We start from the raw sequence: 24377 nt of genomic DNA on the forward strand, positions 1-24377 counted from the left end.
AATATCGGTTTGGGTTTAGGAAAAATACTATTGTTTAGATTTTGTAATATTAAACGAGTTTATATGTTAGTTTGAGTTTATCGAGAAGAATCAAGGTGTATATTTTACAAACAAACAAGATGATGTGTCGTTTGAGTTTAACTAAATTAATATATTTGTTAATGATTTCTTTTTAATATGTTTTTATTTCTGTAATTTATATTGATTGATTAAAACAAAAAAAGTAGTGAAAATTATTCAACCAAAATATTCTAGTAATAAAGATTACAAAACCCCACCTCCTAACTCTGGCATCGATCGATAATGCTGGAAAAAGGGAAAAGGAAAGCATTGATAATGGAGAAAAAAGAAGCGAAGATGGAGAAAACTTTCGTCATGATCAAGCCCGACGGTGTCCAGACGCGACTAGTACGTTTCCCTTATTTCTTCCTTTTTTTTTTTTAAGAAATGTTGTCATGTTGAGTATGAACTGTGATGCAAAGGCTTAAAAAATATTGGTCCTCACTCCTCATGCATGTATTTTGTGTTGTTCTTTGCTTTGCTTGACAAATATTACATATGTTAGTTGGTGTTTTAGATCCCTGAAATCATCACCAGGTTTGAAGAGAAGCGTTTCATGTTGAAGGGTAACTTGATTCCTAAATTCTTGCTTGAGTTGTTTTTGATAAAAAAAAAAAAAAAGATTAGTTGATTCAGTCAAATACTGAGTCATATGAGTGGATGTACAGGCATGAAGCTGATGAATGTTGAGCGGTGTCTTGCTGAGAAGCACTACGAGGACCTGTCTGACAAGAACGTATTATTCAGGCGTCTGGTTGATTACATTGTGTCCAGAGCCGTGCCTCAGTGTAAACAAAAGAAACTTTGGCCTACGGCCTCAAAATTTTGAAAAAATTGAAGACCTTTATTTTTACTTTGGCCTATGTTTAGTTACTACGGCCATGTAGTTTTAAATAGTATATATATCTTAGACCTTTAGGCCATGAATGGACACTGCTTTTAAATTGAGTTTTTGGATTTAGTTTTTAGTTTTTAGATTTTAGATTTTAGTTTTAGATTTTGGTATTAGTTTTTTAAATGAAAAATCTCAAAAAAAAGGTTTTTGGTTTTTGAGAAAAATTAACGTAAAGAATCAAAAACTAGATTTCCTAAATTATAGAACAATTGAAAATCTAGAATCGTGAATGGAAGACTATAACAAAATAGTTTCCCTAAATTTTAGGAAAACCAAAATTTTAAAATCTTGATTGGTATAAAAATGAGATTTTGAAAAACAAAAACCAAAATCTCTCTCAAAATCTACAAAACATTCAAGGCCTTAGTTTTCAATTGTTAAACCCACATAGTTGCCATGTTCGATTTAAAGAATAAGTCAAAAGCTTATTAAAACTGAGTTAACATTATAAAATTATGGTAAACTTTCATTTTCTACAGTTTTATATGTATGCCAAAGTAACTATAGTAACATTTATATAAATTAAAACAATTACATTTATTTTTACTTTGACCTATGTTTAGTTACTACACGATACAAAAGAATTTTCGTCTCTCGTATTCTCACTTTATTTTGATTGATGTTACTAATTCCACACTTGAACATTTAGTTTACAGAATCACCGGTTATCGTTATTATTAAAGTAAATGTCTAGCGAAAGAAAATATTTAGAAAAGTTGATTTTGAACATTTAGTTAATGATATTTTACGGAAGAAAATTTCAGTTAGATTTTTTTTAATTCATTGTTTACTTTTGTTATATGACTGGTATTTACCGTTCTTGACATTATATTTTCTATGCATTAAAAAGTTTTTTTTACCGCCTCTGGCCATAGTTTATGTCCGCACGGCTCTGATTGTGTCGTCAGGGCCTGTTGTTGCAATGATATGGGAGGGGGAGAATGTTGTGGAGACAGTGAGAGAGATTATTGGACCCATAAGCCCATCAGACTGCGACGCTGCAACCATTCGTAGGGATTTTTGGTATTGACAAGATCAGGAACGTTATCCATGGGAGTGACTCAGTCGACATTGCAAACAAGGAGATTGCATTATGGTTCCCAGAAGGACCTCTCAACTGGGACAAAAAAATCAACAATTACTGGAACCAGTTCGATTGTTGATCCTCCTCTCTCTATATCTTTTACAAAATAAGGTTTGCTGGTTGTAATTCTTGATTTGTGTCTTTAAAATTCTAATCAGGCAGTTAAATATGTTATTTTGAGCTAAATGAGTTAATGGTATAGTCAACGCAAGTTATGCTTTGTTTATTATTCCCTGTATGCTATTTGTAGCTGCCTCCAAACTAGCTCTCTACCTCTTGCTAAGTATAACTGATTCATTAAATAAATTTAAATTTTGATTTTTAAAGGAGATAAAAGAAAGACACAAACAATCACACAATTGGTGAAAAATGTTGTAAAGAGCTTTATTATTGAGCGAAACTCAAAGAAGCCCACCTCACACGAGTGGACGCAGGCGGCAAATGGGCTCATACACTTATGCAAATCCCAGTGGATTAGGGGATTTAAGCAACTTGATCTAATTAAACGGGGGATTAGGCAAAACTATGTGATCCCTTAAAATTATAAATATAGAAAACGATGTAGTTTGAGAGAAACCATCAAAATTAAAGAGCAACAAATACATAGATTTTTTTATAATTCGCAAACTCCACAGGTTACGAATAGAAGAAGTTGTCTTGTTCCTTGTTTGTCGCAATGTTGGATATTTAGATTGATGATATTATAATACTAATCTCGTGTTTCCCGTGTTTTCGTACAACTTGATTTTTTCGCATAACAAAAGAAATTTTTAAGATATATACGTATAACTTTCCAACCGAGAAATTACAAATGTAAATGAACTCAATATATGTAAAGGAAACTTAAATAAAAATTAAATAAATAAAAGCAAAACAAAATCTCATCAAATACAACTTCAAGAATCTTTCTAAATACAACTTCATGATTGTCAAAAAAAATTCTAAGAGATTGAAATTAAACCAAAAGAAACAAATAAAAAAAAACCAGTTAATTAATTAGTGTCTGAGATTATTCACCACAGAATTGTGCCTCATGGAAGGTCCCGAAGGTGGTACAAGTACCCTTTTAGATAATAAATGGAACACACGACCTTTGAATCTAAAACCCTCAATGATCTCTTGTCTTGTTGATCTTGATCTTGTTTGAACTATATCCGTTTCAGAGACCTTGATCGGTCCGACCCTTGCCGCGGCAGTGTAAGAACCAAAAACCAAGAAGAAAACAATACAAAGAGTCATAAACATGGTTGTATGAGAAAGACAATGTTCGGAGAAAGAAGGAGGAGACATAGGTTTAGACTTTAGCTACTAGGGTTTTATAAAATTTGGATTTTAAGAAGGTTTAAGTTTTGAGCTGTATAACTATGCGTATAGACCTATATACTTATGTGCATGATATAGATTATATATGTAACTATACACATTATTGTATGTGTAAAATGGTCAAACAAGAAAAGCAAAGAAACAATAAAGAAGTGAAGCGCAAGTAATGGAGTTTTTGTATTTTTTGAGAATTTTTAAGGTCAACGATATACGATAGTGAATAAAAAAAATAACAAAATAGATTAATATTTACTAAACTCGAAATGCCGCGTTGGACTTTACGTGGGAAGATGGTGTACGTGATTACCTCAAGTTTGTCTGTACAGATTTGGGTAATTAGTTTTAAGGTACTCACCATAATTATCCACACAAATGGTTACAAGAAATTAAAATAAATTAGTGTATTTTAGGATAATATATATAGAATATCTTTGAATATATTTCTAATAGTTATCTCATACATGTAGAATTTGTACAGTATATTTGTAAACTTGTAGGTTAATTAATTTAGGTTTTGCATTCTGATCTCTACAGAAACACTTGTATCTTCGTTATGAGAGTTAATACACAAGTCTTCTAATAATTAGCTCCGTTATTTAGGGTCACCAAACAATTATCTATCATAAAAAAAATGTTAATCATTCGTCTACAAATGATTTATGCAACTAATAATATATTTAATTTTATTAGCACATGATTTTTCTGTTATAACAACTAATATTTTGCCCAACGAAACTCATTTTTCATATTTCATAGTTTACCACAGAAATAAAATAAAAAAACTTACTAATTTTTTTTAATGTTAGGTATCAGGTTTGAATCTCGTCACTAGAAAAGAAACTAGTTTGGCTTCTATATGAAGAGATTAGAGTCATGTGGTCAAAGAACTTAAATATAGTTTAATTGATTTACCTTAGCACATAATTTTGCATGAAATGTATATAAAACTATAACGTAATACGACAGATGGCAACTAATTTCATGTTGTAGACGTAAATGTCAAACCATGCACACGCATGATCCGTTGGATATTGATCGTCGTCGACTCAAAGACAGATATTCGCATGGACCACTATAGATTTACAAGATTTTAATATGTTTGCATAATTATAATATTAATCTTAATTTATAGGTATACCATATGGTTTCTTCTGGAATATTATTCTACTAGTCTATACTTGTAGTACTCCAGCTAGCTCCCAAATATGTAGTTTCATTTTTAATAGTGCTAATAATCTAATTTGAAACGTGTAATGCTTTTGACCCCATTATTAAGATACGTGCTGGTACAAGTGGACAATTTTTTTTTATTCAGCTGATTATTTGATTTACTCAAGATTTATAACTAAACTATACATATAAAACAATGTGTTAATCAATCATATGATACAATCATACAATGAAAACCATAATATTCAAAAGACTCAACAATAATCAAGTGCATGGATGCAATTGCAAGAACATAAATATATAAACGAAAAAACTATATTAAGCGCTTACATTTATATTGTAATAGAATTGAAGTAAAATAACAATTGATAATTCGTGCCAAGCATGAAAAGTAAATTGCAAAAGAGCCTTTGGTAATTTCATGGTTAGGCCACATTGGCTAAGGGCATCTCCAACCCACCTCTATATTTGCTTTTTAACTCTATTTTAGAGTAAAATCTACTCCAACCCATCTCTATTTCTATCTCTATAATAGAGATCTCTATTTTTTCCTCTATATATAGAGAACTCTATTTTTTCCTCTATAATAGAGTTGAACTTTTCTATTTATAAAATGGTCCTTGAACTTTTAACACTTTTATATTTATGATCAAAATAAATAAAATATATATTTAATGGTTCTTAAACTTTTAACACTTTTATTATTTTATATGATGCAATGTATTTCTTTTAATAAATGTGATATTTAAATAATATTTATGAATGTTAAAAATTTAAATAATATCATAATTTTATGAAAGTTTCACAAATACTAAAATAAATGGGTTAGTTTGCAACTTTTATAAGTAAAAGTAAAAGGTATTAATAGTAAAATAAAAAAAGGAATCTCTACAGAATATTCTTTTTTTAGAGGAAAAAATAGAGGTATCTATTGGAGCAAAAATCAACTTTATTATAGAGTTCCTCTATTTTAGTGGTAAAAATAGGGAAAACCATTGGAGATGGTCTAACAGTGGAAGAACAAAGCTTGAACATTTAAGAATCTGCTCAAATATGTGAACCGGTTTCATCAATTTCTCCTAAAAACTAATAAACAAAATCATCAATTGAGGCTTAATCTAAAACCGATACCAAACCTATAAAGATTTATAATTTTTGGAAACATCAGTTGTGAACTTACTATATATAATACCACGAAAATTGTGGGCCTCTCCAATGTTTTGTCGTTAGCCCAACAGCTTAATTTATAACCTAAATATTTGGACTTTCGGAACCCTAGCTTCTCTCCCTCGGCTGATAGCTGCTACTCGTCGATAATAAAAAATACTGGTGAAGGTATTATTCGTTAATTCTAACTGCGATTTTGAAGCTGATAGGTTTTTTTCTAGGTTAATTAAACACGTACGTACAGGTAATGTGGAACAAGGATAAAACGTCGGTGTGGTTGGACTTGAACAGCTGTTTGATTCCAAGTGGCTATGATGCTGGTCGGATCGTTCCGGGTATCAAAAAGATGTTGGAGGATTTAGGCCATCATGGTCCTGTCACCATCACTGCCACTGGCGACCTAAAAAATATCCCTGAACACGTCCTGCGAGCTCTCTCTTCCAGTGGAATCAATGTTACATACGTCGTAAAGGGTTAATCTTCTTATCTCTTTTCTGTAGTTTGAGTACTAATTAGATCAGAGATAAATGAAAAATGCAACTTGTGTTGATCGAAACCAGCAACTTCTTATCATAATACATAAATTGATTCGAAATCATTTTTTAAAAATTTGCTATTGAGTTGCCTCGTTTTCTTGAACAGGTATTAAAGGCCTTTTTCAGTGCATGCTTGAGTGGAAAAGTAGTAATCCACCTCCGGCTACAATAATGATCATAGCCTCTATCTACCATTTACATAACATGTGTGTGGCCACAAGAGACGATGAAGTAGATAAAGCATACACCTTTATCGAGGTATATGCACGTCCTCATTTCCAGCCTTCAGGCGTGCACACTCGTGCAGGTTTATTCTGGGAAAATATACTTTTTGATAATAAACAGGAGCCAAGAAGTCACTTTGTCCTGGAGAAGTGCAGTGAAACAAGTGTAACAATGGATGAATCTGCCTGGTTTATTTGCAAACGCTGCCAATTTTCTTGCCAAAGCGTTGAAAGTTTCACCACACATCTCTCTTGTGAAGAACATGCACCCAGGGTAAGCATCCTCTCTGCTTGCTTATATGCCAGATACATTTATACATACGGGCTTCAAATCGTTATAGACAGGTCATTTCAAACCACTGATATCAAATTTGACCCCTTGTTATCCTTTGCCACTGGTCTCAATTAAGCAGGGTTTAGGTAGTGTTGCTGGGAATAGAACCAAAGACGTGAAGATGATTGGAGGTGGGGCTTCTCTTTATTCTCATCCCAAGAATGCTACTTCTTTCATGGAGAAGGAGCGACCAGAGACTTTGGTTGATTTCAGAAAATCGAAGAAAATAATGAAGAAGACGAAGAAGAAGTTGAAGAAGAGGAGTACCAAATGAAATGAGCATAGACCAAGAAGAAGAATAGTACGTACGTGAGACGTGACACATGCATGGGGTGTTGTTTTTCTCTCTCTTATCTTGAATGGTTTCACGATCACTAGATGACATATGAGCGATTATAGCACACAAAAACGACATAATATCGTTTATCGTTTACATAAATTTTCACCATATACTATAGCGTTTTTTAGATATAATATCATATGTTCACATCTCACAGCGTATATTCTATGATATGATTACCATTTTTTGTAGCACAATTTTAATGTTGTATTATTTTGTGTTGTAACACCTTATGCTTATTGTATTAAATTATATTTAAAGTAACTAGATTAGGACTCGTGCTAGAGCATGGGTTAAAATGTTTTTATTTATATTATAATTTTTGAATAAAATATAATTTATATAATTGTTTTTGAAAGTTTTTTTGGATAAAATATTATGCAATAAAATTATCTGCTAAATATGATAGTTTGAAAAAATATCTATTTTGTAAGTTTTATATTGTTAATTTTGTAATTTTATGTATGAGATATGATTATGTTTGTTGTTTGTTTTAATTTTAATTTTTGAACATGTTTGGTGAAAGTGTTTTAATATGATCCGTATTTAGGTAATATTTTATTTTTAACTGGATCCCGAAAATCATGATTAAGTGTGATAAATTGCCAAGATTTTATTCCTTTTTATGCCTAGTAGTATATATTTTGTAACAATACATGGAATACTAAAGATTTTATTTTGGAAATTGTATAAATTATTAAAATATTTTCTTTTAGAGGATTCTTTGGGATATTAGTGTATATTGACCAGTTAATTTATAACCAACTTATAAAAATTATATAGTATACAAAAAAAAGTTGTGTATTTTCGTTTTATTATATAGAGGATTTTCACGTAATGACTACACTGCATGTTTTTTAACCATTTTTTGGCAAAAACAAAATAACCTTTTTTTAGCAAAATCAAAATATAAACCTTTTCAATTGAAAAAATTATTAAAGAAACTATATTATATAAATTCCCCAAAACATATCAAATTTTAGACTACATCAAGTCATCAAACCAAGTTCATGAGAGGGAGTTAAAACCTTCGGATGCTTCTTCTCCTTCGCGTAGTCCTCAAAGGAACCTGCTTTAGTAGACCCATCCTTACTCAAGAGTCAAGAGACATGTCTTCTCAGTTTGGCACAAGCACAATACTCTATGTCGTACACATCTATACGTCTTTAAATGTTGCAATTGTACTCCTCACTTATCCTGCATTTTCCCAACAAAGAGACTTTACAAGTCAAAGACATTGAACACAAATTTGTTTGATAAAAGGAACTATCAATCAGTCTACAAGACGCTATAACAACATATATTCAAAAACTGAACAGAAAAACCTAAACAATCTGAACTTCTGAAGACCACCGACCTAGAGGAAAGGCAAAAGCATATGTTATGATATCAGAAAATCATGACTTAAATAACATTTGAAACCCCATGAAAGTTCTGATCAGTTGGAAAAGGCCACATTAGTCGTTGCAGCAGATAAATTCATTAACCACTTGATTATTAATACAACACCAACTACAATAGTGGATAAAAGAAGTGAGAACCTTAATAGTGGAAAAGCTTTCAAAAGGTTTAAACTGGTTCAAACACCAACTACAATTTACATTGACAAACGAATCAAGCATTTTGATTAGATTTCACAAGTATACACAAACTCATTATAAAGGTAAGAACAGAGATGAGATCGAAACATATAATTCATACTCACCGAGTTACCACTAAAGCAAATGACTCTTCAACACCCTTTGACTTCAGTTCCTTTATGCTTTGTCAATGAATCCAGGCACATGAGACTATGAGAGTACAATTACTAGAGCTGCTATTAACCTCTGGTCCCTTCCCTGTAAACAAAAAAAACAGAACCCATGTAAGAAAAAAAATAACTTGCATGCCTATGAACCCGAAATGTAGTAGCCAACCAAAGAAAACCAAATGGTTCTAGTGAACACGGCTAATGATATTAACCTCTACCTTAAACTCACAGTCCCGTTGTACGTTACCCACCTTAAGCTAGATAACAACAACATGGCTAATGATTTAAACCCTCGTTCTCCGAGTATTAATTGCTTAAATTCTTTAGTTGTGTCAATTAGCTCTATATAAGTTAAAAAAATCCTCTAACCACTGGCCATCCGAGACAAGAAAACGAACACAACTTAACTAGAGATCAGAAGATTTGCTTACCCGTCTGACGCTAACACTGAAAATGAGGGTTAGGGTTTAACTTTGATCTCCTTTCCCGAGATTTGCTTAATTTGACTCCAACTTATGTCTTAATCTGTCTCTACTTCTCTACGTCACAAATTCGAGAAAACAAAATCATGTTTTTAATATCATGTTTTTGTTAAGAAACAAAAAAAAAATCAAGCATTACAACCAGCAAACATTATTTTGTTGATTTTTTTGAAACGTTATTCAAGCATTCAAGTATTCAACAATCGAACTGGTTCCAATAATTGTTGATTTTTGGGTCCCAGTTGAGAGGTCCTTCTGGGAACCACAATGCAATCTCCTTGTTTGCAATGTCGACAGAGTCACTAGCTCCCATGGATAACGTTCCTGATCTTGTCAATACCAAAATCCCTACGGATGGTTGCAGCGTCGCAGTCTGATGGGCTTAAGGGTCCAATCATCTCTCCAACTGTCTCCACAACTTTCTTCCCCTCCCATATCATTGCAACAACAGGCCCTGAAGACACAATGTAATCAACTAGACGCCTGAATAATACTTTCTTGTCAGACAGGTCCTCGTAGTGCTTCTCAGCAAGACCCCGCTCAACATTCATCAGCTTCATGCCTGTACATCCACTCCTACGATCGATTCAGTACTTGACTGAGTCAAATAATCATTTTTTTTTTGTTTTTTAATTCCAAAAAATCACTCAAGCAAGAGTTTAGGAATTGAATCAAATTACCCTTCAAACTGAAACGCTTCTCTTCAAACCTTCTGATAATTTCAGGGATCTGAAACACCAAACAACATATGTAATATTTGTCAAGCAAAGCAATATAACTGAAACACTTGCATGAGGTGCAATATTTTTAATCCTTTGCATCACACTTAACATTAAAACAAAAAGGAAGAAATAAGGGAAACGTACTAGTCGCCTCTGGACACCGTCGGGCTTGATCATGACAAAAGTTTTCTCCATCTTCGCTTCTTTCCTTCTTCTCTTTTTTTCCGGCATTATCGATCGATGCATTGCTTAGGAGTTCGGAGGAGGCGGCCAAATAGTTTTAGCCTTTTAGGGTTTTATAATATAATCTTTATTACTAGAAAATTTTTCATTTTCCTTTTTTTTATATTAACTTCACCTTTTATTATTGTGTAGTACGTTGTACCTTTTGAAATTAGAAACTGGTTTTTCGGATATTTATTTATTTTTTAAAATTAACTTTGGATTGAATGATAAGTTTCGTTGTTATATGGGGTTTCGATAAAAAGGTCCAGTTGTTGGCCTTTCTGAGTTTGTATAGCTCCTCCTCTTTCGTCTTGTCTCACCTCAAGAAACCACGTCCACCGTACCCTCCCACCCCACTTATACGAGTTGTTAATAGATTCACTAAGAAGAGAGAGCAAAAACTTACTTAGACGAGGAAATCACCTAACCCCAATTAATCCAAACAGAGAAATGGTTATCAACCAGACACAACGGATGAGCAAATTAGCGGCACCAACTGAAAACTTGAAAGCGTGAACCGGAGACACAAAGGAGATCAGGAGACTGGCCATAGCCTTTGAAGCTCCTTAAGAGGCGGGGAGAAGATCGAGCGCAACGATCGCAACACCCAAAAACAAGACAAACAAACTAGGCAGCAGCATGAAACCAACATCACAACGTACTAACTCACCAAAGCAAGAACTGAATCTACTTGAGGCGATAGCAAACGCCTTGAAGCACATGGAAGAGGAAGAATGAGAGCTCTAAAACCTAATGGAGCAGCAAAGGGACCAAACCAATAACCCACCAGGCCACCACTCACAAAACTCGCTTTATCGGCTATGATAGATTTAAACATTACATTAATATTTTATAAAGTTATATATTGATGTCTTATAATGAAACTCAAGCCTTGTTGTATGACATACATTGAAATTATAACATAGGATATATATATAATTAACTATAACTATAAACAACATCACAATACATAAACTAATACAACATTTTAAAATTTTGTTTTACAACATAAAATATATGAAATTCTGGATAAAAAAAAATTCAAAAGCATCCCTACTATTAATTGAAAAGACCTTTACTAAATGTAGATTAAGTATTTTAAATAGTTATAAGTTTCCAAAAAAATAATTCACTTTAATTCTATCTCTAAATATAATTATATATGGACAAAAACTACTAATAAATATCTGAAACTTATTAACCAATCACAATTTAAAAAATAAGATTTGATATCTGACTATATCATCTTTTATATTTTAAATTATTAAAGATTTGTTAAGATTTAAAACTTTGTTTTCATTTTCAATTTATTTTGAATTATCATATAATATGTATGATAAATAAATTAGATTTTTTAATACATATGTTGTGATATGAATTTTTAAAATGGATATGTTACTCAATTTTGTGAAAAATGTGAAGAAATTGTTTAGAAAGGCCCATTTTAGAATATATACACTTTTAAAAAAATACTCATATTTTTAGTCATTTTCAATTTTAACCTTTTTATTTTTAATAACCATTTTATCCTTATTTGAAAAATAAATATTTCAACAAAATGAAAAATTGAATTTTTCGCCAAAACTCAAAAACTTTCTTGCAAAAAATGAAATTTTGTGCCAAAACTTTTTCTGTCAAAAAGAATTAATTCGAAAATTTTGGCGAAAAACGTCATTTTTATAGAATCTTTTAAATACCTTATAAAACCATATAAATAAATATTTATAAGAATTTAGTAAGCTTTTATAAGGTTTTTAAAAGGTTTTACAAGGTTATTATTTATAAAATATGTAAAAATTGAAAATAAACAGGTTTAGAATTATTTGCTATATAGGTTGAATGATGTGCATAAAATGCTATTTTTAGTAGAAAATAAAATGTAAAAGTATATTAATTTTATTATTTTTAAGCCCAATATTATGTTTAAAAGAGAGAATATATATGACTTACCTGGTTAGTACCAGGGCTTCCATCCATCGAACATCCCCGCAAGATGTTTGATGGAGACTGCATCTGCAATCAACCGGCTAGTTTGGTCTTCTGTCGAAGCATCATTAACCACTAGCTTCGCGTTAATGCAGCGTATGATCTCGGGCTCTTGTAACTAGAGAGGTAATTGCCAAAAAGAAAAAATAAATAAAAAATAGCGTTGACTAAAGAGAACAAAAAACAATAAACCAAAAAATAATGAAAAGGGGGCAACGAGAGATTATTCAAACCTGCCGAGCACGTGTGTATCTCCACTCCACCACAAAAGGATCGTGGATGATAGACTCCAGGATGCTCATCAATGTCTCCCTATGTGTCCTCAACACTGTGAGAGTGATTTCACATACCCTCTTGAAGATGCCCTCATATCCAGTGATGCCCAAACCACCGATCATGTTCTGTGGTTTGGCAAACCAACTTTTACAAGTCATTTGATATAACGGAGGAATACATAAAAAACAGAGCACACAGAAACAAGTTGCTTGCCTGGTTCAACCTGAACGGCACCATCTCATGCATAGGCTGTAGTAACTGACTGTCAAATACGCAATCGAAGTCTACATGAACACAATCCCCTGAAGTGGAGTCGAAGAGTATATTTTCTCCATGGCGGTCAGCAAGCCCAACAGTGTGCCCAACCATGGACCAAACTGCTGTGGTGCGAGCATAAGCTACACGTGCCCTAAACCAAGCAGTTGGTTCAGGAAACGTTGTCAAGAACCATTTATGGAAAACTGGAGGGAGCATAGGGAGGATCTTGGTCTTCAGCATCTCAGACTTCTTCCCAAGTTCACAGTGGTTATACATTCTTCGAATTAGAGAATCTGTTCTCTTCCGACCAAAACTCCCACAAGAAAAGTATAAATCGTCTAGAATACTTCTGAGTCCACGTGTATGTTTCACCCACTCCAATATACCACTGTCCTTGGTCAGAGGAACTACTGCAAAGGTGCGGATATATAGCTTCCTTCGCCTGCTTTCGGGATCTTTGAATAATAAGTGGTTTAGCATCGCAGCAAATTCCATCATCAGAGCATCTTTCCTGAGATCATGTTGGCACTTGAAGAGAAATGGATACTCAATACCATCACTTCCTACCAGAATAACCTGAATGATGCAAAATATAATCTATAGGTAAGGCATATTGCAGGACTGATACTCGAAGATAAAATGTAATTATAGTATGGTATAACTATAATGCATACATTAGGTGATATTAGCAGCGAGCAGAGCAGAGAATCATATGGAATTAGGTTGACGCTTTCAACGTGAAAAATGGGAAAACATACCTTCTTTGGCTTCGTAGTGGATTTAAATATCTTGGCTTCATCAACTAGACCAGAAATAGTTGGTAGATCTGAACCAAAAACGCTGTTGTTCATATCCAATGCTGGTAGGCTAATGGTTAGAGATTTTTTAACTGGTATGATGATATCCAACGGCATCATTCCTTTCAAGGGTTCGACTGCAGCCGCTATATTGACACTGTTGGATTCATCATTAGTGTCAAGGTCGCACAATTCTCTGAAAACATCAGTCAAACTAGTAAACTGAACGAACATATTCTTGCATCCGTCACTTTTTTTTTTGTGCTCCTTGTATAATTTCTGCAGCTGCTTCCTTCCTAGCAGAAACAGGAAAGAAGTAATACTAAGTATTGGATTTGTTGCTGCTGTGTAGTGGTCGAATCCATCATCCATCCGAAAGAGGAATCTTGATAAGCTTCCTGGACAGAGAATAGAGATGCGTGAAAAAAAACATGCGAATATTCTAATTATGATATTTGTGTATTTTTCTCTAAAAAACTCAGACTGTTGGTTATATACAATTAACGGTAAATTCTTTTTACACCTAGATCGATGACGTGACTTTTTGTTTTTTATTTTTCTGGTTTAATACCATATACACGAATAGAACTAAAATTTGTAGATGATGCACTATTAGTTTATTTAATAGTTGCTGATTTAAATATTTATAATTTAATTTAGTTTGAAAATGTTTAAGCGTATTATGATTATTGTTTGACATCATAATTATATATAAAACAAAATTATGATTTTAATCTTTATATTTTTATAAGATAATATAATTTTTACAACTTTAATAAACATTAAAAAAACCATTAACATCATTGTTTTAGTTCGAGAATTCAGAAAAAATAATAATCAGACTATTTATTGATAATTAATTAAAACCTATTTATAAACATGCTTAAATGGGTATGCCCATCTAAAAATTTTTGTTTTTAAAACGGATTCAGGTCGAAAGATAATTTATGGAGCCCGTTAAGGGTCCGGTTTAACATCAACACACCGTAACACACTCAAACATCACTCACACTCTTCTCCCTCACTTTCTCTCCACTTTTGAGTTTTGATAATCGGAACTCTCTTTCTCTCTCTTACTTTATTTCATTTTTGCCGGAGGAAATGGGTAACGCGATAGCAGCTCATAAAATAACGTATGACAGTATAAAACAATATTTTATAATAAAATAAACAAATCTTGCAACGATAAAAAAAGTAATAGTAAGTATTGGATTTGTTGATGCTGAGTAGTGGTCGAATCCATCGTCCGTCGGAAAGGGGAATCTTGATAACCTTCCGTAGCGACCTGGAGAGAGAATAGAGATGCGTGAAAGAAACGTGCGAAAACGAGTATTCTAATTATGATATTTGTGTACTTTTTCCCAAGAAATTCAGACTGTTGGTTATATACAATCAACAGTAAAGCTAGATCGATGACGTGACTTTTTGTTTTTCATTTTTCTGGTTTAATACCATATACGGTAGTTTATTTGATGAACCATTAGTTTATTGAAGTCGTAAAAAATTCTATTATCTTATAAAAATATAAAGATTAAAATCATAATTTTTGTTTAGAATTATAATGTCAAACAATAATCATAATAGGCTTAAATATTTTCAGACTAAATTAAATTATAAATATTTAAATTGTCAACTATTAAATAAACTAATAATGCATCATCCATAATTGCAAAAATTGTTTCTTCAGGAACAAGCATTGCAGTTGGGAGATGAGAGCAAGAGTCGCCACAAGCTATATTATTATGGAGATTTCATAAGCTTCGGCAGATGTGCGTTGAGATACTTGTCCTATCATTTCAATGCTTGTTCCTGAAGAAAACTATCGTCTGCATGAAGCATTTTTCTGTCAATACTATTAAGGAGTCCAGCAAAATAGCTTTGTAAGAATTCAGAAAGATCTTCTGTATCTGTTAAAACTTTTGAGATCTTCTTTATTGCATCAGGCAGTCTCTGTATCCTGCATAAGCAAAGTATTGAAATCAAACAGAATGTCATAAACAACAAACAATCGCCATTTCCCAATTACCAATACTATTTCCAATTACCAATTTCTGCTTAAAACGTCCGAAGCTACGCAAGTACATACCTTCTATTTGTCTCTGATGTATCAGAAATATCCACAAAGCATACGAGCTCATCTAAGACTGCAGGTAATGCAGCAGCAAAATCTTTTTTCCTGTCATAACCAATCTGTGAGTGATACAATTGCAAAACTGCGAGGAGATGCTTCTCTTCTTTTTGATTCAGAGCCAAAGCAAGAACTTGGGGTAGCGAATTTACTAATAGAGGTACCACTTCTGTGTCTAATAACTTGGCCAGTTCGTTCAAGGTATTCGCTGCTTGAGCATTTTCCTCCCAATCTACCAAGAGCTTAGGAAGAACAACAGGGACCATTCTCCCCACAAGCTCTTTAGTTTCAACACCCAATACAGCCTCTGCAAATTCTCTTACGACATTTGGACGGCTGGTCAGCTTGACGGATAGATTGTCAAATAACTTCTTTTTAATATCAGCAGCTCTTGAAAGTAGCATCATAAATCCTCCTTTTTCATGTATGTAGCATGACTGATTTATTAACCTTGTCGCATATTTTCGGCGGATGGAGTTGGGATGATCAAGCTGATCAATTAGTAGGAAAAGTGAAAACAAGAACAGCGCACTGGTACTATCAACAGAAACCATAACTTTAGCTGTCGATTCCAAGAGAGTCTGGATGACATGAGGATCCATAGCTTTTCTTAGAGAATCCTCAATCAAATCAAAAAGTATCCTCTCGCAGCTTTTCTTCTGACCATTGTCATCAAGAAACAAACAGCTCATAATAGGATGTTGTACAAAGATACCGATCTGAGCACTGAATGCTTCTCTTGCAACTGTACTTTCATGAAGTAACATATATTTAATGCAACTTATCCACTGGTTCCTTGTCTGGGTCAGGATATCTGGGGGAATGTGGCCAAGAATTCTTCGTATTACTTCTACACAGGCTAGTTGAGTCTCCTCATGAGAGCCATCAAGGAGAAGGCGAAAATATATGGACTGAAGATAGGAGTAATCACACTGATGGCCTATTTCCGTCTTCCCCACCTCCGGAGTCATTATCATTCTGAAGTGCTTCTCATCTTGCCTTTTGATAATTTCATCACACTTTGAACATTGGAACCCTCGAAGTAGACAATTCAGAGTCTCATCTTTCTTTATATCTTCATGTAGTAATAAATGGCATGCAGTTTTTTCTGAGCCAGTAGTAATTGATCCATTAAGGCACGATAAGAAGCCAAGAGACTGTGGAATGGTCTTCTTAACCATCAAATGCTCTGTTTTCAACAAACCCCTATAAATGTAAGACAAAAGAACAGTTAAGCTATGTTTTTAGTAGGAACTGTGAGTAAAATTAACAATATGAACTTGGATCATGTTGTCATTTTCTTCACATCAACTTACTTTAGTTTCTGGAATATATGAGGAAGGACATCAAAGTCAGAGAAAAAAGCGCTCAGTGGCATGGAGATAACAGCAACAGCTTGCACTTGTTCAGAATCATCAGAAAGAGCCAAATCGAAGATACCAAAATCACTCTCACGTAAATGAAGCTTTGCACATATCCCCACAGATAAGCACTTCGACTTGATTAGAGAATTAGTCTTCTCAAACAAATCAGGTTGCGTCCAAGGAAGCTTCAGCAAGACTTGTATGGCCTTCAAGTCTTCCTCTTTACTTGTATCATGATGTAAATCTGATGACAGGGGAATACATTAAGAATTCTGGATCCAAAACTGGTATAAAGCAAAAGATGACCACACATTTTTTGGCGCTGAAAAGAAAATGTCAGATTTCATGGACAAGGAAAATTACCAGACACGAACAGCATATTGTCAATCCCTTCCAAGTAGATAGATATATCGACGGTGGTAGGATCCAATTGCTGACGATGAACATCCAAATCTTTCAGAAAAAGAAAAAAAAAAAAAAAAAAAAAAAAAACTGAAAATGAAAACGCTAATAAAGAATTGGGACTGGGGAGTTCTGGTTACCTTCTTAGCAATCCAGCGAATCCAGGCATACATCTGGTGAAACAAGCTAGAAGCTATGCCAGTCGAGGAGCATAAACCAAATGCATTGGTGAAAATGCTAAGTGCCGCTATTGAAGTTTCAGGTCCATCAGGTGGAGGCTTTAAAGAATTTACAGTTGAAATAAGCATATCACGCAGACAAGCAGTATCTTTTCCATCAGTCTCATCGACAACCTCAAGAGCTAAGCAAATCTCTTGTTGAATACCAGCAATAGTTTTCTGGCGCTTCCTACTGTAGTAGGTACTTTCATCCTTAATATGCCTTTTTTCTCCAACGTTAGTATCCTTGACAGGTTTATCTGCTGCTGTATGAATAGCATCAGGTCCAAGAACAACAAGAACTGCGTTTAAACATTCTATCAACTGAAAACAAGGCTCTTGATGACAGAGAAACTGTAGAAGAGACTGTAGCTGCCAAATATGAGAAGGACAAGATTTGACAACTCGCACATATGCACTGCACAGGGAAGCCTACATACAAAATACACAAAATGGTTTCCCAATAAGTCGTTGAAATAGCAGTAGCGAAAAGAAACTATAAGAGAACTGATACGACATTCATTGGAGTGTCCAAATATACCTTAAGCTCCTCACTCTTTGTTCTCCGTAATGCATGAAGGAAGACTAACACTAAACTTTCCGCAGTCTGTTTGACAGTGACATCAGAACAGTTCAAATACACTGTCGTAAGGCAACGTGCAATGGTAGAATCATAAATCGCATTCCTGTAACACAAACCCAGAATTTGAAGTTCAAAGTGAAGGTAGGTCTTTTTCTCATAGTAAAAGAAGATTTATTTAACTAGTGAAAAGAGTCACACCTGTACAAAGAAAGTCCTGCTTCATCTGAAATCAAAAGTTTGATGATTGACTGTATCAAGTTTTTGTGAGGGAGGATGTTGATACTAAGGATTGATCCGACAAGAGAAGCAAATTCAAAGCATGCCTGCCAGATAAAATCAGATTTGAGTTTAATGTTCCCAAAAACCAAAATCTTCTAAGAAAAAAAAAACTAAAATGCACCAGTTACACTAGACAACCGATCAGATAAAACCAAATCACCAAGCATCAACTCACCATCTGCAAATCTTCATCAATACAGCATAGAAAAGAAGAAGCAGCATTGACAAATGAGGTACCAATGAGATCCTCAACATATTGTGTCCCCTCAGTTAGGCTTCTACAGATGAGTTTCAAGATACAAATAGCAAAACCTTGCCATCGTTTGTCTCCCAAAAGGTTAAACAGAAGACCATCACCAGATTTGGGCTTACTAGTATCAGAGGTAGAACAAGAATCATCTCCAATTTCAGAGAAGCACATACAGAAACACGTAAATTGACCGAGTCTAGGGTCATTGGAATGAAGTAACGCAATAAGTTGCAAATCTGAACAGAATACAAAAGGCACGTTAGTTCAGTAAGCAACTATCTCCAATTATATAGAGTTGGTCCTTGTAACACCTCTCACCTTCAATTGCCTTGATGGCGTCTTGAAAGAACATCTGGTACACCTTCGTTGAGTTGAAACGCAGCAATAACGATAAGAGAGATCCAACAGCTTCCAGAATTACTCCTCGCACAGGACTGCAATTGGATAACAAGAGAAAACAAATTGAAGAAGACGACCTAGAGACGGTAACTATGCACACCGGATCGAATCTCTCTCTACTCACACAAATTCTGGTTCGGCGAAGAAGATCATAACACGACGAACCAGCTCCAGAACATCCGACTCCGTCCCGATGCCTGTCGATGAAATTAACACCCAACCAACACGGAGCGATGAAAAAAAGCGATTCGCCGGAGAATAAACTCAACGATGAAGAAAAAAATCGGTAATCGGAGAATCGATTAAGCTGTTAATTTTCCAGCTCCAGAATCGATTAAGAGAAAGAGATTGTGCGTTTACCGAGAGAAGAGACATCGTCGGTACTGAATAGATTTGGGAGAAGAATACTCCGATTCTCCGGTGACAGCTCTCCGGCGAGGCGTTGACGGAGTTCGTCAAGCAAGCGATCCATTTCCTTAACCACCTGCTCTCTCTCTCTCTCTCGTTCTTTCGATGAAGCAGGTCTATATGTATGATGAAACAGAGTGAGCGGGTCTAGATTTTTTCATTTAATTTTGCCGGGCACTAAAAATTTTGAAAACACAAAAAAAAATGTTTATAAAAAAAAATATCTCTGGTTCGATTCCACTCTGTGATGATTAGATTTTTTTTGGTGGGTAAATTAGTAATTAGTTAATATGATCAACCGGTTATTTGGTTTCGTTGTTTTGATCTTCGACTACAGATAATATTAGATTAGATTACAAGATTTTAATATGTTTACATAATTATAGGTAATATAGCTAGGAGGATATGGTTTCTTCTGAAATATTCTACAAATATAAAGTGGTCTATACTTAATATTCAAAATACTCAACAACAACCAAATCAAGTGCATGAATTCAATTGCAAGAATATGCATATATATATATATATATATATATATATATATATTGACTGAAAAACAAAATACTATATTGAGCATCTGCATGAAGTAAAATTACAATTGATAATTTGTTGCATGAAAGCAAACGCAAAAGCGAGCCTTGGTAGTTTCATAGTTACGCTACATTGGCTAACAATGGAGGAATAAAGCTTGAACCTTTTAGAGTCTGCTCAAATATGTGACCCACTTTCAGCAATTTCTCCTAAAACCCAATCGACAGAAAAAAAACTCAACAAAATCATCATTTTTGAAGCTTAATCTTATCTTTCGAGTAAGCAAATAGTTTTTTTAACAAACCTCATCAAACGCGGCACCGATCATTTGAAGACCAACAGGAAGACCCGAAGGACCACCTTCGACTAATCCACATGGTAATACCACTGCAGGAAGTCCTGCAAGATTCACATTGACCTGCCAAAAAACCTCATATGATATACAAACTATGTTTCGTGTAACGACGATTAAAGAGAGAAAGAAACTAAAAAAACATTTACTATACCGTCATAATGTCTCCAGCATACATTGCTAGTGGATCATCTTTCTTTTCACCAATCTTGTATGCAGCAGATGGAGCTGCCGGAGAAATAAGGATATCGTTTTGTTCCAACGCTGCTTTGAAGTCTTTTTGAATTAGTGTTCTCACCTATATGACAAAACAAAAGAAAAATATCCTTTTTACGCCGAAGATGTGACAATGATGTGTTTAATGTAGGTTCTCTTAATTAAAATCGTTAGTTTTTATTTAAATTTGAAATTAGAGTACGAATATTTGGTCATCAACATTAACCTATACAATAAAAATAAGACGTCTAACCACATAAAATTAATAATTAATATACAGCTAAAAAACCGTCTTAATAAGAGAGAGTAACTTTGTTGTCAAAAAAAAAGAAAGAAAAAAAAAGAGAGAGTAACGTTACATAAATCACAATTCTAACAATTTCGTATGAATTTTGACATTTTGCATCCTCCACGTCCAAAATAATATATCGTTATAACACTGATATAAACGACCTGGTTTCAGTTTCTACTTTCTTCTACCCTTGGATGACCTCAAATATACTATAAGAAGAAGAAGAAAATGCGTTTTTTGTTAGCGACCAAGAAACATTGCGTTTATGGTAAGATTTTATAACAAATTAATATGTGTGTTTGAGTGAAAAAGAGTGGACTAAATTGTCAACTCTGTAGCCCCACTATAGATGAGACATTGATTGAGATCCATCGCACCCCTTCTTGTCTCCTTCAAAACTAGACTATATACACAAATATTTACTGGATGTAAATTAGACTATATACACAAATATTTGTGTACAGTTGTTTTAAAAAAGGGATGATCTGATATTAGTTGTTTTAGACTTACCAATCGTAGTTATTTATCTACATCTTGTTGTAACAATATTTTAGTGTTGTGTTTTATTTTTTTTGCTGTTACAAAGGAACATCTTTGAAGTGATGAAAAAATTTGACAAAATAGAGTAAAAGATAGAAGTTACTTGTACTTTATATTGAGTGAATGAAAAACTTTTCCTATTCTTTTCCTCTTTTATCCACAATTTTTATTTAGTCAGAACTCAAAACCTATATATGTATATAGGGTGTGTGTGTGTATGAAAGACAAATTGTAAATGTCGATTTGGTGTATGATGTGTCTTATTCATAAGTCCCAATGAAGACAGTCCTTAATCTACGGTTAGGTGGTGGCTGCTCACCTTCCTCCTCTCTTCCTTTTCTTTTTTCTATCTCCTTTCGCATCAATCTTTCTCTTTAATTAACACAACCTCTAAAATAATTCTTTAGCTCTGCAGACCAATATTTCTAATTTTAATTTATGATAATATAAAAAAATTCTTTAAAGTTCAAGGAAACGGGACTATTTTTATCTTTAGTTGATTCATAAATTAGTCAAGTGCCCATATCTTTACATTCTCTTGCATGTTAGCATTTATAGTTTTAAACATAACGTTACATTATGAATATACATTGAATAAAAGAAAGACTCAAACGTGTGAAATTATAAAGCTACGACAGAAAATATATTATTAAAATACATGAATTTGGTGGATATATTAAAATTTGAAAATAAAACAGTAGAAATGACATAAAACAGTAAAATCTTCAAATATTAGCTTAAAAATGTAGTTAATTATTGAACAAAGGTTCATACGTGAAATATATCCACCTCAATAAAATAATCATACGTGAAACAGTCCAAAAAAGAAATAGAAAAGTGAAAACAGTAGAAATGACAGAGAGATAATACAAAAGGTCAAATATAATTTCTATAAAAATGTAATTTAAAAATTAAATAGTTAAATCAAATCAGTCCCCACAAAAAACATTAAAAAATTCCATTAAAGATCAATATAAGAGAACACATGAGAGTCCAAACTTCATTCAATTCAAGTCTCAGTTCCAAGAAAGAAACAAAAAGTTTTGTATATTCATTTAAAAGAGATCATGAAGTCAATCTTAGCCAACACTTCTCTCGACTCTTCATTCTCTCTTTCTAAACGTTACTTCAACTGGAAGAAGAAGAAAGTTCAAGAAGACGACGACGAAGAAGAGGAAGAAGAAGACGACGATTACAACCACAACGAAGAGAAAATCTTGACCCGTTTCAACTTCTCCTCTGACCCGACCCGTCCGGATCAGTTCAGTACCCAACAGATGATGAAGAAGAAAAAAAAGAAAAAGACTCTCGAAAAGATCCGTTACGCTCTCGGGTTCTCTAACTCCGGTCTGGGTTTCCGGGTCGTGGGTACTTTATTCGGTAACCGCCGTGGACACGTGTACTTCGCCGTACAAGATGACCCGACCCGTTTACCCGCGGTTTTGATCCAGTTACCAACTCCCACGAGCGTTCTCGTACGTGAGATGGCTTCAGGGCTAGTGAGAATCGCGCTGGAAACGGCGGCGTTTAAGACGGATACGAAGAAGAAGCTTTTGGAAGAGTCAACGTGGAGAACGTATTGTAACGGTAAGAAATGTGGTTACGCGGCGAGGAAAGAGTGTGGAGAAGCGGAGTGGAAGGTGTTGAAGGCGGTCGGGCCTATAACAATGGGTGCCGGAGTTTTACCGGCGGCGACGACGACGACGGTGGAAGAAGAAGGGAATGGAGCGGTTGGGTCCGAGAAAGGTGAGCTCATGTATATGAGAGCCCGGTTCGAGCGGGTTATCGGGTCGAGAGACTCCGAGGCGTTTTACATGATGAACCCTGATGTGTCAATTGGTGGACCTGAGCTTAGTGTGTATTTTCTAAGGGTTTAAGTGGGAAAAAAGAATATAAGATAAGATTAGTAGTATATGATTAAGAAGGTAATATTTGACCAATTTAAGAATGTGTTTTTGATTTTGGGCTTTTGTTTAAATGATGATGTTCAACTTGTCATATTGGAATTTATCTTTAATGATGTTCCAAAAGATTTGTGATCAAAAGGTGAAATTGTTATCTAGAAGACTAGAACTAGAAGCAATGTAATATAGATGAATCTTTTCTTCTTTTAAAAAAAATTGGTCGTATTTAAAACAAAGTGTAATTACATTCCAAAAAATGGGTGTCGGTTGACAAACAGTTTGATTAAACCGACGGTACAAAAAAAAAAAAAAAAAAAAAAAAACTGATAGACAGATTTATCTTAGAATCCGGCAATGTTAAACAGAGCAAACAGCGCTTGATAATCTTATTGGAATTATGTGTTGATTGGTTTTTTTCTATTGTTGATTTTAATTTTACCGGTTTGAACCGTTTGAAATCACTAAATTACATACTATTTTACATGTTGATGTAGGTTTATAAAAGATAATTAAAATTTAGATTTTATAATTAGAAAAAAGATTGTTAGCTATACAAAATATGCGAAAACGTATGGTCACACATGCCAAGTATAATATTGTATTCTCAACTACACGAAATAGATGTATTGCATAACACATGCATGAACATAATGTGAAATAAGTAGTTTTCTTATTTGATTTATTACAACAGTATTATCTGGTTTGAATTACAGTTTTAATATCAATTTTAGTTAAGTTTTGAAATTGAAAACAAAAATAACTATTATAAGACTAAATGAATGGAATATATATACAATATATCTTTATTTTGGATCCATATATGTTTTAAATTATAAAACACCATAAATGGTTCCTAAATCATTCAAGTAAAAACAAAAAAAA

General features: G+C 33.7%; 1 protein-coding gene and 5 pseudogenes across 4 annotated transcripts; 2 read left to right on the forward strand and 4 right to left on the reverse strand.

Moving 5' to 3' along the window:
* Positions 1–357: 357 nt before the first annotated feature.
* Positions 358–2118, forward strand: LOC104714955 (nucleoside diphosphate kinase 1-like; annotated as a pseudogene).
* A 688-nt stretch (positions 2119–2806) lies between these two features.
* On the reverse strand, positions 2807–3412 carry LOC109126584 (protein IDA-LIKE 1 pseudogene; annotated as a pseudogene). The gene has a single exon (XR_015566324.1). The product of XR_015566324.1 is annotated as a protein IDA-LIKE 1 pseudogene (transcript).
* A 5426-nt stretch (positions 3413–8838) lies between these two features.
* On the reverse strand, positions 8839–10644 carry LOC104714956 (nucleoside diphosphate kinase 1-like; annotated as a pseudogene).
* Positions 10645–12266: 1622 nt separating this feature from the next.
* On the reverse strand, positions 12267–19772 carry LOC104714957 (serine/threonine-protein kinase ATR-like; annotated as a pseudogene). Its single transcript, XR_015566146.1, has 15 exons — positions 19613–19772; positions 19377–19449; positions 19172–19287; positions 18779–19089; positions 18523–18647; positions 18283–18427; positions 17664–18173; positions 17485–17554; positions 17074–17365; positions 15716–16963; positions 15422–15586; positions 13591–13925; positions 12788–13408; positions 12532–12699; positions 12267–12416 (listed from the first exon to the last, which is right to left on the reverse strand). The product of XR_015566146.1 is annotated as a serine/threonine-protein kinase ATR-like (transcript).
* Positions 19773–20205: 433 nt separating this feature from the next.
* Positions 20206–20853, reverse strand: LOC147937670 (glutamyl-tRNA(Gln) amidotransferase subunit A, chloroplastic/mitochondrial-like). Its single transcript, XM_087467617.1, has 3 exons — positions 20698–20853; positions 20496–20609; positions 20206–20400 (listed from the first exon to the last, which is right to left on the reverse strand). Exons 1-3 carry the CDS (start codon positions 20719–20721, stop codon positions 20314–20316), a joined length of 225 nt encoding a protein of 74 aa, XP_087323743.1. The 5' UTR covers positions 20722–20853; the 3' UTR covers positions 20206–20313.
* A 1679-nt stretch (positions 20854–22532) lies between these two features.
* Positions 22533–23731, forward strand: LOC147937671 (protein MIZU-KUSSEI 1 pseudogene; annotated as a pseudogene). The gene has a single exon (XR_015566325.1). The product of XR_015566325.1 is annotated as a protein MIZU-KUSSEI 1 pseudogene (transcript).
* The last annotated feature ends 646 nt before the right edge of the window (positions 23732–24377 follow it).

This window comes from Camelina sativa, chromosome 9, assembly GCF_030686135.1.
Source record: "Camelina sativa cultivar CO46 ecotype springtype chromosome 9, ASM3068613v1".
Lineage (NCBI taxonomy): Eukaryota > Viridiplantae > Streptophyta > Magnoliopsida > Brassicales > Brassicaceae > Camelina > Camelina sativa.

Coding starts and splice junctions, on each gene's coding strand:
- LOC147937670 (XM_087467617.1), bottom strand. CDS start 20,721: ATGTATGCTGGAGACATTATGACG. Junction 20,610..20,697: donor ATGCTGGAGACATTATGACG/GTATAGTAAATG, acceptor GTTTTTTGGCAG/GTCAATGTGAATCTTGCAGG. Junction 20,401..20,495: donor TCGGTGCCGCGTTTGATGAG/GTTTGTTAAAAA, acceptor ATTGGGTTTTAG/GAGAAATTGCTGAAAGTGGG.